Source organism: Coniosporium apollinis (assembly GCF_000281105.1).
Source record: "Coniosporium apollinis CBS 100218 chromosome Unknown supercont1.40, whole genome shotgun sequence".
Taxonomy (NCBI): domain Eukaryota; kingdom Fungi; phylum Ascomycota; class Dothideomycetes; genus Coniosporium; species Coniosporium apollinis.
This window is the reverse complement of record NW_006913302.1, coordinates 39,425-55,505: the sequence shown is the minus strand read 5'-3', so window position 1 is coordinate 55,505 and position 16,081 is coordinate 39,425. Positions and strand designations below refer to the sequence as shown.

General features: G+C 54.1%; 8 protein-coding genes across 8 annotated transcripts; 3 read left to right on the top strand and 5 right to left on the bottom strand.

Annotated features, from left to right (window-relative positions):
• Positions 1 to 632: 632 nt before the first annotated feature.
• Positions 633 to 1,493, bottom strand: W97_07251 (uncharacterized protein; the record flags this gene model as incomplete). Its single annotated transcript, XM_007785230.1, has 1 exon — positions 633 to 1,493. The coding sequence occupies one exon, from the start codon at positions 1,491 to 1,493 to the stop codon at positions 633 to 635; it is 861 nt and encodes a 286-aa protein (XP_007783420.1).
• A 360-nt stretch (positions 1,494 to 1,853) lies between these two features.
• On the bottom strand, positions 1,854 to 2,864 carry W97_07250 (uncharacterized protein; the record flags this gene model as incomplete). Its single annotated transcript, XM_007785229.1, has 1 exon — positions 1,854 to 2,864. One exon carries the CDS (start codon positions 2,862 to 2,864, stop codon positions 1,854 to 1,856), a length of 1,011 nt encoding a protein of 336 aa, XP_007783419.1.
• A 712-nt stretch (positions 2,865 to 3,576) lies between these two features.
• Positions 3,577 to 5,608, top strand: W97_07249 (lysyl-tRNA synthetase; the record flags this gene model as incomplete). The annotated part of the gene is made up of 3 exons (XM_007785228.1): positions 3,577 to 3,694; positions 3,753 to 3,870; positions 4,009 to 5,608. The coding sequence occupies 3 exons, from the start codon at positions 3,577 to 3,579 to the stop codon at positions 5,606 to 5,608; spliced, it is 1,836 nt and encodes a 611-aa protein (XP_007783418.1).
• Positions 5,609 to 6,047: 439 nt separating this feature from the next.
• W97_07248 (uncharacterized protein) lies at positions 6,048 to 6,763 on the bottom strand (the record flags this gene model as incomplete). The annotated part of the gene is made up of 3 exons (XM_007785227.1): positions 6,048 to 6,238; positions 6,293 to 6,691; positions 6,748 to 6,763. The coding sequence occupies 3 exons, from the start codon at positions 6,761 to 6,763 to the stop codon at positions 6,048 to 6,050; spliced, it is 606 nt and encodes a 201-aa protein (XP_007783417.1).
• Positions 6,764 to 7,042: 279 nt separating this feature from the next.
• Positions 7,043 to 10,033, top strand: W97_07247 (uncharacterized protein; the record flags this gene model as incomplete). Its single annotated transcript, XM_007785226.1, has 3 exons — positions 7,043 to 8,599; positions 8,648 to 9,307; positions 9,380 to 10,033. 3 exons carry the CDS (start codon positions 7,043 to 7,045, stop codon positions 10,031 to 10,033), a joined length of 2,871 nt encoding a protein of 956 aa, XP_007783416.1.
• A 106-nt stretch (positions 10,034 to 10,139) lies between these two features.
• On the bottom strand, positions 10,140 to 10,715 carry W97_07246 (uncharacterized protein; the record flags this gene model as incomplete). The annotated part of the gene is made up of 1 exon (XM_007785225.1): positions 10,140 to 10,715. One exon carries the CDS (start codon positions 10,713 to 10,715, stop codon positions 10,140 to 10,142), a length of 576 nt encoding a protein of 191 aa, XP_007783415.1.
• A 1,244-nt stretch (positions 10,716 to 11,959) lies between these two features.
• W97_07245 (CDK-activating kinase assembly factor MAT1) lies at positions 11,960 to 13,207 on the bottom strand (the record flags this gene model as incomplete). The annotated part of the gene is made up of 3 exons (XM_007785224.1): positions 11,960 to 12,761; positions 12,837 to 13,077; positions 13,129 to 13,207. The coding sequence occupies 3 exons, from the start codon at positions 13,205 to 13,207 to the stop codon at positions 11,960 to 11,962; spliced, it is 1,122 nt and encodes a 373-aa protein (XP_007783414.1).
• Positions 13,208 to 13,429: 222 nt separating this feature from the next.
• W97_07244 (uncharacterized protein) lies at positions 13,430 to 15,262 on the top strand (the record flags this gene model as incomplete). The annotated part of the gene is made up of 2 exons (XM_007785223.1): positions 13,430 to 14,056; positions 14,207 to 15,262. The coding sequence occupies 2 exons, from the start codon at positions 13,430 to 13,432 to the stop codon at positions 15,260 to 15,262; spliced, it is 1,683 nt and encodes a 560-aa protein (XP_007783413.1).
• Between the last annotated feature and the right edge of the window lie 819 nt (positions 15,263 to 16,081).

The window sequence follows — 16,081 nt, the reverse complement described above, 5'->3', positions numbered from 1 at the left end:
CTATCATGTTGGGCTGAGTTCTTGTTGCTCTTGAGGTTGTGGCTTTGACTCATCATCTAGGCTCTTGCTTGGATAGTGTAGAGTTGGCTTAAACTTCGAGCGATGGGTTGACTCACTGGCATGGTGGTCGGTCGAGTTTGCTGAATGGGGTTTGGGTAGTGTCTGGATCAATCGGGTAGCGCGAGAACCAGCCGTCGAACAAGCCAAACAATCATTAGAGTCACGCGAAATCGCCCTACGCTTTAGTAGCTCGTAATGAGATTCATCCGTGTAGTTGCGATTTCCTCTCGTCCTTAACCAATCCATGGACAGCTTTGCGCGTCTTTGACGCGAGAAACGGGCCCAGTTGGTGGTTATATCCTTGATGATTGGGGTCGATGCTGGAGACAACATGACACCTCTATGCAAGCATCCAGCACCATAACTATGCGGCAGCATAGAACCGCCACTGCCAAGTTTATTGCTCCCAAGGGCTTGCAACCTATACCCTAAATCAGCTACGTTGGTTGTTCAGATCCATCACGGCAAGGGATTAATCTGATGCAGACATTTCCCCTTTGTCCCCTTCCTACCTGTTCAATGCCACAGGCGACCCGGCCGCAACGCCTTTTCCCCCAAACCCCACCTACCGCTCACTCCCTCCCCCCAAACTCCTTCGCAAACCCCACATTCCTCTCCCTATACACCTCCCCCCACAACTCCGCCTTCTCCCTCACCATAAACTCCATACTCTCTCTCGCACTCCCCAGCGGCTCAGCTTGCTCTCCATACCACAACTCCCCCTGCGCAGCCTCCACAACCTGCCCATTCCACCCCCTCCCCTCATCCATCAGCTCATCAAACGCCCTCAACACCGTCGCCATCGGCGTCGTATGCTCCTCCGGAAACCCCTCCATGAGCCCCGGCGGCGCCAAGCCCGTCTGAACCATCGCAGGGCAGATGGCATTGATGGTGACATTATGCGCTGCCGCCTGTGGCGCGAGCGCACGCGTGAGCCCGACGAGCCCGTGCTTCGCGGCGCTGTACTGCGGGATGGCGGGCAGGGCGTACAGGCCTGCTGCGGAGGCCGTGATGACGATTTTGCCACCTGGGACGGGGTTGAGGGAGGCGTAGTGCGCGAAGAGCTTGATGCCGTAGTAAACCCCTAGCAGATTGATTTCGAAGGTCTTCATGTTTGGTTTCGAGGACGGGGATTCTATTGAGCGGGAGAGCGAGTGGAAGATGTCATCCCGGTCGTCAATGCCGGCGTTCAGCGCTGCGAAGTCGAGGCGCTGGTGCCAGGCGAAGGCGGTGGAGAAGAGGGAGGCTTGGGCGTCCCAGCAGGAGACGTCGCAGGGGATGAAGAGGGTGCGGTCGCTAGGGAGGGATGATGAGGGCGGAGGGGGGTTTATGTCCGCCAGCACGACGTGCCAGTTCTCATGGAGGAGGTGCTGGGTGAGCGCCAGGCCTATCCCGGAGGAGGCGCCGGTGATGAGCGCGACGGAGGGGGACATGCTTCCTGGAGGTTGGACACTAACTTAGCAGTGGTTCCCGAATGGACTGCAAGAGCAGTAAGATACAACTCATGGTTGCTGATCCATGTGAGTTTTGGACGGTAGCGGGGAGCAGCCGAAGAGCACTGCGCATCACCAGGTCCTTCGCTCAGCACGAGTGCGTGGTCGGCAGGGGGGTGGCAAGAATTGGGGAGGTTCTGAGAGCTTGAGGGCTGCAGACGAGGTAGGAGTGGCAGGTATCAGCATAGCAGAGCATAGTACGGATGGCTATCGCTACGTATTTAAATCTAGACTCCTGAGTCGTTCACTAATCTAGTCGTCTTTATCATTCAATTCTATAGACGAGTCTGTATCCGCCCCTTAGGCCGCCGTATTCATCCGTGGGGGAAGCAGATCGTACGCTGTATCTGGTCGTGTGTGGAGCATATTGAAAGCCGTATTCATTTGCGTATGAGGCCTACCATCGGTTGTATCCATCCGTGTGCGAAGTGTATCGTGGGTTGTGTTCGTCGGCGTGTGAAGCATATCACTAGGAGGGACTTCATGGGTAGCTTGGGAAGTCTTCTGGTGCATGATGGTGAGAATCTCTCGGAGAATAGTATTAAGGAACGGCTTGAAGCCGAAGGCAGCAGTTAGACTGGTCATTCTCTTGTTCGTTTCGGCTTTCTTCAGGATCCTTTTGTATAGCCTTTCGTGGAGGTGTTTTGCATTTGCGAATTTGTCGACATCTTCCCCTGCTTTTAGCAACCCTTTAGCGTAGAGGAACAGCTCGCCAAAATGACTCCTTTCTTCACTGGTCCTGTCAAACCAGAAGGTCCATCCGGGGTACGATTGATATCCACTGGCATTCATTTTTGTCACCCAGGCCAAGTATGTTGCGCCAAACCAGAAGGGATTCAGACTGATGATACGGTTGTAGCGGATGATTCTGTTTGACGGACATGAGACCGTGCCAACAAGGTGCACGAGCGCCATATCCTCGAAGTCGTCGTATTGAAGGGGTTCGCGGCGCCTGCAGCTCTTGACGAGCCACGATCGGCACATCGGGCAACTCTCCTCGTGCTGGCACGCGCCTCCTTCTCCAACCCATTGGTCGATGCACTTCTTACAAACTCTATGACCACATGCCATTCTGACCGGCTGAGTACTTGTGCGGCAGTGTCGCAGACAGGTGCTGGAGCCGGCGGTGATCCCAAGGGCCCCTATGATAATGGCGGTGGTTGGGAAACTAGCCTCATTGTGGCGATGGCAGTATTTCTGGTACTCCAGCTTGATGTGCTTTATGGCAGTGTCCCGGTCTACTTCTCTTGCTGCCTTTGACGCTGCGGCGATGATTGAGGACTTCTCGAGCGTGTGGAAATGTATCGACATTTTGAAGAGTGATTAAAGTTAAGGTGTTGGGTGAAGAGAAGTATGCGGCGTTGGTACGGTGAGGAAGTATTTGAGATTTGAGCTTCAAGGGTTCTTGTGATATTGATGATGACTGGGAATTCGTGATCAAGATGGATGCAAAGCGAACGTGAGGAGATGGCGCAGGTTATATAGCATGGCACAGTCAGAGCGAATAGAGTTTGGGTAGACATTGGAGAAACCCTCTCCAACACTTCAGTCCATGGTTCACTATACAAGCTGGATTCGAGGTTTGAATTTCATAAGCGTAATATCCACCAGCTGGAGAGGCTAAACTCATGAGCTTTGATACCAACCTGCTGCTAGTTCCATGAAACACGTTAGGAATACTTGATAGCTAGGTGAGAATCCCTCTCTTACTACGCTGAGACGTTGAAACGTTTGGTTCGCCCAAAGTTGAACCGACGATGACATGTACGCCAAGAGACTCGCTCAGACATGCACGTGACTTGCGATCACGGGGCTCTCATCCATTGCTACCCCGCGCTAGGCATAGTCGAGTAAAGCGTCCCGAGCCCCTCCAAGTTTTTCCGGCCGGTCAACTTCACCACGGTTTTTGGGACGCGTTTTTGGAGTCACGGTATGTTCAATCAGTGACTCACGACGGTCAGTCTCGCGTATAGAAGCCGCCGAAATACACGTTATACCATCGCGACTTCTGTGCTGTCACACCATGGCGGATCCAAATACTGCAGCCGGCGCAATGGCTGCAGACTCGCTCACCCCAGAGGAAGGCCTGCGGAACCTTGTGCTGGATGACGTGACCGGCGAGCAAGTCACCAAGACCGAGCGTAAGAGCTCAGATACGTCGGGCGTCTGCTCGCTCAGTTACTGATCATGATCGCGTAGTCAAGAAGAGAAACAAGATGCGCGAAAGAGAGGCCAAGAAGGCAGAAAAGGCCGCGGCAGCTCCGCCGAAGCCTCAAAAGAAGACCGCAGAGCCTGACGAGAAAGAGCTGAACCCAAAGTAGGTACCAGAGGTCACTACACGCAGCTTTGCCAACCTCACGAACTGGTCCGATCCACTTAGCCTTACATGACTCGTTCGCTTGACCAACAAATGACCTGGATTGCCTGACCAGTCTTGCGCTGACGATGAGAACAGCCAATTCTTTGAGATGAGAACCCGCGATGTTGTGCGATATCTTGAGAAGCCCGAGACAAACCCATTCCCACATAAGTTCAACGTAACGATCGAGGTTCCCGATTTCGTGGAAAAGTACAAGGATTTGAAGCCTGGCGAAGAGTTGAAGGAGGTAGAAGTGCAAGTCGCTGGAAGGGTATACACAACGCGGTCCTCGGGGAAGAACCTGCTTTTCTACGTTGTCAAGGGGAAGGACAACGCAAAGGTGCAGATAATGTGCCAGTCACAGCAAGCTCAAGGCCACCTCTCGTTTGAGCAGCAGCACGAGAGACTGCGGAGAGGCGACGTGATAGGTGTTATCGGCCATCCCGGCCGGACGAACCCGAAGAGTGGGGGTGGAGGGGAGGTCAGTGTATTCGCCAGAGAGGTTCAGCTACTGGCTCCGAATTTCCACCTGCTACCTAGCGATTACTATGGTTTCACGGACCCTGAGCAGCGCTTCCGCCAACGATACCTGGATTTCCTCATGAACGAAAAGCCGCACGAGATTATAAAGACAAGAGCTAAAATAATCCGCTACGTCCGAAACTTCCTAGATGACCGAGATTTCCTAGAGGTCCAGACACCCATGATGAGCTCGGTTGCTGGCGGTGCAACAGCCAAGCCCTTCAAGACGTATCACAACGCTCTAGACAGGGAGCTCTATCTGCGGGTCGCGCCAGAGCTCGAGCTGAAGAAGCTCATTGTAGGAGGGTTCAACCGGGTCTACGAGATAGGGCAGCAATTCCGCAACGAGGACATCGACCTGACACACAACCCCGAATTTACAACGTGCGAGTTTTATCAGGCGTATGCCGATATGTACGATCTGATGACCATGACCGAAGAGCTGGTATCCGGCATGGTCAAGCACATAACCGGTTCTTACAAGACGACGTACCATACGCAGCACGGCGATACATACGACATCAACTGGGAGGCGCCGTGGAAGAGGATCGAGATGATGCCGGCGCTAGAAGAGGCGACCGGCGAGAAGTTCCCGCCAAGCGACCAGCTACATACGGACGAGACGAATGCATTCCTCAAGAAAGTCCTGGAAAAGGTGAAGGTCGAGTGCCCTCCGCCGATGACGAACGCGCGCATGCTGGACAAGCTTGTGGGCGAATTCATTGAGGAGACCTGCATCAATCCGACCTTCATCATGGAGCACCCGCAGATGATGTCCCCACTCGCCAAGTACCACCGCAGCAAGCCGGGATTATGCGAGAGGTTCGAGGCGTTTGTCTGCAAGAAGGAGATCGTAAACGCGTACACCGAGTTGAACAATCCGCTGGATCAACGCATGCGCTTCGAGGAGCAGGCAAGGCAGAAGGCAGCGGGCGATGAGGAGGCTATGTTCATGGACGAGGGTTTCATCAGGGCTATGGAGCACGGGCTGCCGCCCACGGGTGGGTTTGGCTGCGGCATTGACCGGCTGGTGATGTTCATCACGGATAATTACAGCATTAAGGAGGTCTTGACGTTCCCGATGATGAAGGACGTTAAAGGTCAGGAAATGCCGAAGGCGGCGGAGTTGGCGGGCGTGCAGCCGATGCCTGAGGAGGGTATACCGCATAAGTAGCGTGTAGTGTTGACTAGACATAGATGCACGGCTCTGGCGTTGCAGTCGGTTGCGAGCTGGCTGTGGAACAGGTCAACAGAAGCCTTGATCGGCCAGACTTTGGACAGATACAGCCTGCGTACGCGAGACCTCCGGCGAGGGGTCTCGGATAGATGGCTGCATGATGCTCGAGTGGCCGAAAGTTTATAACACATGTCAAAACGCACGCTTGGATTCTGTGAGAAAGACAATTACATTTCAGGCCACCGCTTCATATGGGTATCATGCTGCTATGCCGTGTTAAGTGATATATGCTAGCACTTTGTGTCGATAGCCCTTCTGATGTGATGAAAGCTATGAGAAGACGCTCCGAGAGTTCTCTTCAGAAGCGACCAACATATGCACGCATATGCTTACTCCGTACTCCTCCGCCATGCTAAGCGTTGAACACCACCTTCCATCATGCGTACATGTCGTCGTACTCTCCTTCATCTTCGTCCGGTGCTTGCGGCGGCGGCGACTCTTTCTTCTTCAGCAACACCTTCCGATCGAGCGGACACGTCGGATTCAGCTTCAGCCACGGCCGTATGCACTCCAGGTCGAATCTGTGGTCTTTATGACATGGAAGTTCCACAACCAGCGGGTACTTATCTATCCAGATGTCAGACGGGTCTACTCACGTCTTCCACCCCTAAGGACCCATACCATCGAGGAACGGATTCCCACAAATCGGACAACTATCTTTCTCCCTCAACGCCGCTTTCGGCACCCTCTCCAGCTGATCCAAGAAACTATCCGGCACGCCCTGCACCTTATCCGGCGGATCATCGGCGCTCTGCATCAGGCTTTGTACGAGCGTGCTCAGTAGGTCGTTCGAGCTGTCTTGATGCTCCCCTCCGCCACCGCGCATCATCTCGAACGCATTGGCCAGGAGGCGATATGCCGCAGCGACATTCTCAGGCGTAGGCAACGCATGCGCGTTGAACTGCGGCGTGCGCTCGCCGGAGGTGTCGACAAGCTCGAGCGTCGAAAAGAAAGTCGAGAGGTCGGGGCGGCGGGGGGGTTGCTCGGGTTTGGGAGTCGAGGAGGGGATGTTGTGTTCGACTGTGGGGGAGGTTAGCTGAGGGTTGAGGCTTGGGGAGAGCTAGAGCTCAAGTTACCCTCGTATCCTGACATGGTGGCTATGGTGGAAACCAGAGGGAGTATGGAAGCAGAGACATGGAGTTTGTGGGTAGGTCGCTCAAATGACGACCCGCGAACGAGAGGCAGCATCCGCCGCGTCAAGCCGCCGAGGAGGAGCCGGCGCATTGAGCTTCATTCCTGACGGTGAACCATGGATCTCCTAGATTTCATAAACGTCAAGCTATTGTGACAAGAACGCCTAACTTGACACCAACATAGGGTCCTTCTGGCTGCAGCCGAACATGCTCAACACGATAAGACTTCGTGTGCATAATGAGTGGCCTGCGCGAACCCGACACCCACGGCAGGAACGGTGATATACTCGCAGATATTAGCTCTAATGGCCAGATTCCTACTCCAGCACCCTCTGAAACCGGCCATGCAAGCGAAGAGGAGGTTGGAGACCCTATACCATCATTAATCATCCAGCACAATGAAAAGGCGGTAATGGCCAATGGGCATTCGAAGCATCCTGACTGCGATTACTTCACCTTAGACGGCACAACGGAGTCAAACCCTCTGCGGGATGGCGGCACCCCAGGACAGGAGAGCAGGAAGAGGAGTATTGGAAAGCTAGCCTCTCCGGCTACTGGTCAAGCGGACCGCGAAAAGGTGCTGAAGTTGTCGCCGGCGCAGATTCAGGAGCTTACCCGTTCGCCAAGTTCCTTGCCAGTCCGCACCGCGTCGCCGTTGCCAGAGGTGGTTACTCCGCTTGTAGAGTCGTCGCCCTTTGAGGAGGGTGGACCGAAGCTTCAAAATGGCGTCAGTGAAGCGCAAGGGAGTGCGGTGCAAAACAGTATCGATCTGGATGGAGTTGGCACGAAGGCGGAGCCTCCGAGGCTGAGGCTATACGAAGAGATTAACGGCGGCACTCAAAAAGAGCAACGACACTCCCGCCCAAGCTTCTCCTCCAGAACCGTATCTACGCCTGTGATCAGACGCAAGCAATCATCAAGAACTGTCAGCCTAGGCCAGGACCAAAGCGGACAGCAGCGTGCTGGACGGCCTCCACCGCTTAACCTTGATGAGAATAAAACGAATGGAACATCGGGCGCGAAGGCAGTCTCTTCGCAAGACCCGCTACCATCTCCTGCGCCCGCCAACTTGCCCCTTCCACCGTTGTCTCTTCCAACATACTTGCAGCTAGAGTTGTCATCTGAAAAGCCATCTCCGCTATATATTCACAGATCGCCTAGTTACGACTTCCCGTATGAGTCATCCAAAGTGAAGTTCGAGCGCCTCTTAAATTTTCTTTGGCTCGCCCCGCAACTGGAGCAGGTCCTCTGGTTCGGTGCACTGGCTTGTCTGGATGCGTGGTTGTACACCTTCACGATACTGCCGCTCCGCTTCTTCAGGGCCCTCTGGGTCTTGATCAGGTGGGTTGCTCAGAGTGCCGTCAGGGAAGCAAAAGACCTTGCCAGCTTTGTCTACAACGGCTTGGGTCGACTATGGCGACGTAAAAGACAGCAGTCTGACTTTTTGGTGCCCGGCACACCAGCTGTAGACGGGCTTAGCTCGAGGAGAACGTCGTTCATCACCGCGCGTCCATCGCTACCAACGCCAGTGGCTCAAGAGAACGTTAATTCCGATCCGGTCTCTGCACAACGGCCGCAACCACAACGCAGGCATACAAAAAGCAATACATATCGGAGCCGGCGGACCAAGCCCAAGCCATCGGCGCTTTTGCCAGACCACAAGGCTGATTTACTTAACGGCCTACTAGTCCTTACTAGCTGCATGATTCTAATGCGCTTCGATGCGAGTAGGATGTATCACGGGATCAGAGGGCAGGCTGCCATCAAGCTATACGTGATCTACAACGTCCTAGAGGTACGAACACCAGCCGCGTCATCAAAGGGGTACTAACAAACGTCGCAGGTCTGCGATCGATTGTTTTCTTCGCTCGGTCAAGACATCATGGAGTGCCTCTTGTCACGTGAGACATTAGAGCGCGACACTGATGGACGAAGCAAGGTTATCCGGCCTCTCTGGATGTTCATGCTCGCTCTGATCTATAACGTCATCCATGCCACCGCCCTCTTCTACCAGGTCATCACGTTGAACGTCGCCGTAAACTCATACTCAAACGCTCTGCTGACTCTACTCATGTCCAATCAATTCGTCGAAATCAAGAGCACCGTCTTCAAGAAATTTGAAAAGGAGAACTTATTCCAGCTTACCTGTGCTGACGTGGTTGAGCGCTTCCAGTTATGGCTGATGCTCCTGATCATCGCTCTACGGAACATCGTCGAGGTTGGCGGCCTCAGCATCCTTGGGGATATCTCAGGTTCAGCGGGCGCCGCTAGCGTTGGGAGCAATGCCACCAGCGCCCCCTTCCGCAGTACCAGCATCATCCCTAAGTCCTTCACACTCTTTCCGAAGTGGACCGGCCAGGTCCTTGGGCCGTTCCTCCTCGTTCTCGGCAGCGAGATGCTTGTCGACTGGCTGAAGCACTGCTATGTTACAAAGTTCAATAATGTAAAGCCTGCCGTCTATAGCCGGTTCTTGGACGTGCTGGCGAAGGACTACTACTCTCACGTAAGTTTCCCCATTCCTTTACCTTTTATGAATTCCATATACTACGTAGCTGACATGCAGTGACGGATCCAGGCCTTCGCAGACCAGAACCTAACCAAGCGTCTCGGCCTCCCCCTCCTCCCCCTCAGCTGCCTCTTCATCCGTGCCCTCATACAAACCTACCACATGTTCCTCGCCATCCACATGCCGCTGCCCATTGCCTCGACCGCTACTTCTCTCGCCATGGAAAGCGCCTCTGCAGCCACATCTCCCGCAACCACCGCAGCACTCGCCCACATCGATACTGTCTTCCGTCGCGCGCTCGGCCGCAGCTCTTTCGGCGTGGGCACCTCCGCTGGGACTGCGAGTTGGTGGTCCCTCAGCGCCTGGACGTTCGACGACGTCATCGCGTTTGTGACGATGGGCGTTGTGTTTTTGGTCGCGTATCTTCTGCTGCTGACGCTCAAGCTCGTGCTAGGGATGGCGCTGCTTAGTTTCGCGCGATCAAGATACCGAGGCATGAAAGAGAGGGAGAGGGCAGTGGTTGATACGGCAGGCAAGAGGGTTGGTGGTTGGGGTGTCGTGGAGGTTGGGGAGGAGAAGCGGAGGTGGATTTATGCGGATGATCCTGAGGGAGCGAGGGCGCTGAGGGAGAGGGAGGAGAGGGTGAGGAGTAAGGAGGATAAGGGTGGGGATAAGCTGGGGGGGGTGAGGAGGTATAGCATGGTTGCTAAGAGGATTTGGTAGGGACTAGAGGGCGTAGGGCGTCGGTACAGACATACCACCATATAGAGATTGATCCCAGAAGCCCCTAGGGAGGGTCACAGGATTGCATAGACCATTTCCTACGAGTCTACCCTGCACGTCCGAACAAACCTCGTGAGACCGGAGCAGGGGTCATCGCCACCACCACCGCCCTCCTCACGACGCCCAGCTCCCACAAACTCAGCCCAAACGCAAACGCGCTCAGCGCAACCCTCCCCCAATTCAAAACCAACAACTCCCCAATCCTTCTATTCCCCTCCTCGCCCTGATCTTCCTTCCCCCTCCCCTGATCCACCACCTCAACCATCGCCTTATTCAGCGGCAACACCTTAACCTGCAACCCTAACGCCGCCAGCACCGCCGCCATCGCCACCGCATAATTCCCCCGCGCACCCCCGGAGAAGGATGTGCCGGCCAAATAGCCCAGCCCGGCGACCGTGGCGATGAAGACGGGAGGGAGGATGGAGTTCGCGCGGATGATGAGGCCGCGGAAGACGGAGAGTTTGGCGTAGGTGCTTATGGGCGCGGCGATTAGGGAGGGCATGACTGCTACGCTAGCCCAGGTCGTCGAGCCTAGCAGTAGGGCGAGGGAGGTGGTGGTTAGGAGTTGGGTTGCTTTGTAGGGGGTGAGGCCGAGGCCGAGGGGTTGGGGGTTGGGTGGCATGCTGGGTTGACTTGTAGGATCAATTGGAGGGGCTATGGATTTGGGTTGGGAAGAGAGAGTTTTATGGCCTAATAGCCGTCACTGCGGTGCAGGCTTGCGGTGGTGTCCTGCCTCCGACAAGATACCCTCGGTATAGCTATTATGGTGTAGTGTAAATTGTCACGTGGTTTGTTATACTCTCGAGATCCCTATCCCCTCAGTTCTCGGTGGACATCATCAGCGCCATTGTCCACATTACTAGTCCTTGACACTACAACGCGAGCGTCGAAGTTACTGGCATCACTTGATCATCGTGTAGGAGTAGAAGATACCGCGGCCGCTTCAACTGAGTGTAAGGCATTGGGAGCGCGGTTATGTAGGGGTGGTGCGAGCTGTAACCCGCGCACAGGGAACCGCCTTGTAACTGAGATAAGCTGTAGGCGCCTCTCGGATATGTTCGCTAGGTATTATAATCTCCGGCTGCATTAATCTCCTATTCATCTTTCGAGTTCAGGAATACGGTGTCTCAATCTATTTCGCTCGGTAATGCGTTCTTGTAGCCGGGTAAGTACAGTCTGCTGTCTAGATACCTCCAATATCGCGTAGTCTTCCCCAGCTTGAGCGTGGCATAACGAACACACCGGTTCTTCAGGGCCTGATCATGTTGTGATCAACACGATGCCCTTCGTGAGCTTCTCGACGTTGTGACAGTCCTACTACTCAAGCTCTAGCTTGCTTTGCTTGTTTTCAAGCAGCACTTGAAATACGCCCAGTCCTAGCAGCTCTTAGTTCCTCCCCACTACGTTGCTTGAATATGATTCCAGTGGCTACCTAGGGTTACGTGCCTTCACAAGCTCAACCCATACAAAAACGGGTCGAGTCAGGCTACGAGTTCGATATTACGACGGCGGACCCGGTCGAGATGCTATTACCCAATTTTGACTTGATGCAGCTGGCGTTCTTGATGGCACGCGTAGTTGCGCTGAAAGGTGACGTGGACGATAGCTTATCAGTCGACTAGAGGTACGATTGGCCAACTATGCCGAACAGTTGAATATGGATACCTTGGAGGGCTATGAGCAGACTAAGCAAGCTGGATAAAACAACGGAGAGATAGTGCAGGCTTTTCATAGCCTCCGAGCATGCCTGTAATCTACGCAAATGCCAAAGTAGTCCTGCCAACGCCGTGCAATGCAAACTCCATCCATTGTGTCATGTTTGAACGCCAACCAACGCTTTCAGACCCTGGGTATACCGCTAAAATTTCAGAAAACATCATCTTTTATCTTTGGATCCACGCTTATGCCGCTCGTGGCCGCCTCGGCAGCCGCTTGTTCTACTACTTCCGGCGCAGGCGGCCCCTCCCTTGCCGCAATCTCGTCTTCGATGAACACTCCCAGACCTGAGAAGGCATCGCATAAAGCCCGAGCACAGTATTGCGCAACGTCATAGCCACCCGCCGCATGTTTAATATCCTTCCGCGTGCTGTCCAAAAAGTCCCAGGGGTAGTTGTCCCGGACAACATGATACTGCGGCTTGTATAACAAGCCCTCAAAGGGATCAAACGGTGCCTCAGGCGCAACTTGCACGCGCTTCTTCAGGCCTTTGATCTGGAAGCCAGGGCTTGCTGCACCCTTAGATGCATCTTCCAGGAAAGGATCGGTTAACTGCGGCTTAGCTGGTCCTCGCCCTGAGGCGCGCTTGAGCTCGACTCTGTTGGTGTCCCTAAGATTCGCCTCGCCGGATGCGACTTTGTTTAGTATGCTGTTCCTGCCCTCTTCCTTGATCCGGCGCTCCTCCTCGGCTTCGCGGCGGGCGGCCTCACGCCGTAGCCGCGCTTGTTGCTTCTCGGCGGCCTGGCGCTGCTCGTATGTGAGATGCTCTTGGTTCGCGAGGGAGACATTTTCGGCAATGTCTTTTTGGTTCGCTTCTTTGTAGGCGTTGATTTGCTTCTTGGTAGCCTCGACGTCGATGTTCTGGATTAGGTTGTAGGTCCAGTCTTCGACTTGGTTGAGGTAGTCGTTGTAGTCTTTTAGCGAGTCGAACTCGTCTTCTCGACGGTTGAAGCTGTGTGGGCAGGCTGTTGTTAGTATACCTTTAGAGTGGACAGTGAATATAAGTAGCTTAGGATGAGCCGCTTACATTCCAGCAAGCCACTTCCTAATGTCAATCTCCCTCTCCACCTGCAGATCCTCAAACGTCTGCTTCCGGAACCGGTTTCTCCGTAGTGTCTTCCCGCATCCTGCAACTGGACACGGCGCAGGTCCATGCGAAAAGTATCGGTCCACGCACTCCTTACAGATCTTGTGGTAGCACTCCGGGTTCATCAACATCGGCACCTGGGAGTTCCAGTATCGTGACGCTTTGCATACTGGACATATAGCTGCGTCTGCGTCAGTAAAGCGCAGACTTAAGAAGCGGGTTTGCAGCTCACCGTCATCGGAGGGCATAGGTAGTGCAGTCGTGGAGATGGTGGCGGCAGCAGTGCCGCCGCGCTGCGCGAGACGGGACATGGCCGTGAAGAAGTGGTGGTTGCGATAGTTGGAGGCACCTTCGGCGTGGGGTTGGCGACAATGATATGTAATTGCCTTGATGCCTTACAAATGCGCTGCTTGCGTGAGAGGGCGGTGAAAGGTTCTGCCACGGCATCTCACGTGATTCTTGACTTTCATTCTTTCCGAGTACAGCGGTGGTAGTTCGATGCCCCAAATCCTTTTCCAAATTCCGCTTCAAAGATGGACCAGACAACCAGAGACAGTCTCGCCGACCTTGAGCGCCGCCGCTTGCAGTTAGAAGAGAGTGTCGTGAAACTGCAACTAGCGCTGCGGCAATGGCAGACATGGGATGCTGAATACGAAGGCCTGAAGGAAGAAATCCTCGGCTTCGCCGGCGAACCTACGACACAGGATCTGGTTGATATTGGCACCAAATTTGGCGGCGACCTCGTCAACGAGAACGAGATCAGGCAGCTCGTCGGCATTGATAAGGGGATTCAAAGATCACGCACGCAAGTTGTTGACCTCATCTCACGGCGAGTCGACTACGTTCAGCAAAACGTGAAAACAGTACAAAAGCAGCTTGGTGCTGCTGAAGAGAAGCTCGGTCAAGTTCTGGTCATCAGCAATCCTGAGATGACCGACGAGAGTGGTTTACCACTTGCCGAGATCCGAGAAGAGCTAGACGAGGAAGGCAATGTCATATCTAGTACCACATCGGATCCGACTGAGTCTCAAACACGCATTATACAGGCATTGCGTAACGCCGGTGTTACAGACCTGGAAAAGTCAACTGACATGAGCATGCCTAGCAAGCCTACTCAGAATCAAGCTGCATCTACATTCACTAAAAGTCAGGATTCCGCAGTGGACCCTGAGCAATCACGGTCTGAGACCAATGCATTGCCGAAGGCTGCCAGGAAGTCTGTTGCGTTCGCAGAAAACATTATAGAGGCTGCGCCATCATCGTCGAAGCCGCTAGGGAGCCAGCAAAACCAGAAGAAGGGTCAAATCAAGGATGACTTAGCATATGGACGCTTCAAACCCGGCTCCAAAGTCATCGAACTGAATGATGACGACGAGGTGATAGGATCGACTGCCATTATCCCGGATGACGATTCGCCTGAGGATGCAGCGCTCCGTAGAGAGATGCTTGAGTACGGCTTGTCGGGGGTAGGCTCTGTAGTCGCCGAGCTTGATCTGGAGGATCCCGACGGCCAGTATTCCCACTCTGATGATGAGTTCGACGATGATTATGAGAGCGATGCGGAAGAGGAGGATGAGTACGGCAGGAGTACAAGGAGAGAAGTCAGCGACGATTACAGGCGGCAGATGCTCGAACTGGAAAAGAAGCTCAACGCGCGAATGCTGGAGAACGTTGGCCCTGAGTCGGAACAGAATCCGCTCAACGACTACGCAGAGGATGCACGACGGCTTGTCATTCGGAAGGCAAACACAGATACCGAGCCGGATGTCCCTAAGAATACCGAGAAACCGGCGAGGAAGGGTGTTCGCTTCGCCGAGGATCTGGATATTTCACCGGCTCCTGAGGCTGCGTCCAAGGCTGTTGAGAGTGCGGCAACAGAAGCCTTACCAAGGAAGCCCGTAGTCTCCGACGCTGTCCTCGAGCGCACCACGGCCGCGCAACCCACGGTATCAGAGGAGCCCAGGCGACAGAAAACGTCTCGCTTCAAGAGCACCAGAGGGACCTCAGCAGCCACGTCCTCGCAACCCGTGAAAACTGTTCCAGTACACCTCACCGCAGCAGCTCCAACACTAAGGACAGCTCCGGAAGGTCCTGCTGGTCGGACACTCTCGTCCGCCGTGGTCGAGCGCTCAGCAGCCGAAGGCGAGGCAGAGCCTCCAGATCCGGATGGGCTAGACCCCGCGCTTTTGCAGCAGGAAGTAGCTACAGAGTATCACAAGATGCGGAATCGTATGATTCAGAGACAGGGTGGATTTATGCCTTCGGAAGAGGAGGCCGAACAGGATCCGCTGTTGGAGGAAAGAGATGGCAAGGTCAAGAAGGTCAGTAGGTTCAAGGCTGCCAGGCTAGGAGCTTCCAGCTCGTAGATTCATATTAATCGTATTCCGGTTGTGCTAATCGCATGATACAACACGACTTCGCCTGTTTTTCAATTATCCCCGTATGCTTGTGGTCCGTTCATCTGCCAGCGTTAGTGGTGCAGGGATCTGATTTTGTGGCAAGTCCACGCATGAGAGGCACTTTGCTGTGTGTCGGCTCAACCTCAAAGATTCCGAGATCAATGCAGAGGCTCTCTGACGCGACTTTCTTGGCTTTCTTAGACTTCGCGATTCGTTTCACCTCCGACAGTCAATATTGTCAAGAGAGAATGGACAGTGTAAACGCTTGAGCAGTATTGAGAGCAGTAGCTGTGTTGAAGTACAACGTTCTTGGCTCGCTGCGTTATAGCAAATCGGACGTTGAATATTACCGAGACAGAAACACAAGATATTATATAAGTGCATCCACGGTTACCAGCAGCTTGGTGAGACTTATTCTGCGCTTCACCTACCCTTTCCAGCCCACAGGAACTCAGCGCGGGCAAGTTTGCCGAGCCGGGAGGTCGGATTGAGTCAACCGGATCGGCAGGTCCGGAAACGGAGTTGCCGGCCGTTAGACCGTGGTGTCGGGGAGAATGACGAGCATCTCAGTACATTTTCCTTGTTGAGTGACAGGGATATCTTCGTCATGCCTTGAGCACCAATGACTCTGCCCACGCAGATGGTGCCTAAAAGATAAGGTACAGTTCTGCCGCAGAAGTGTACCTTAATCACTTCACCTTTTCTCACAAACTCAATCCTCTCTCATTCCCCCCATTGTCACTACCTTCAATCCTCTTCCAGGTCTACCTTTCAGGACTCCAGAAA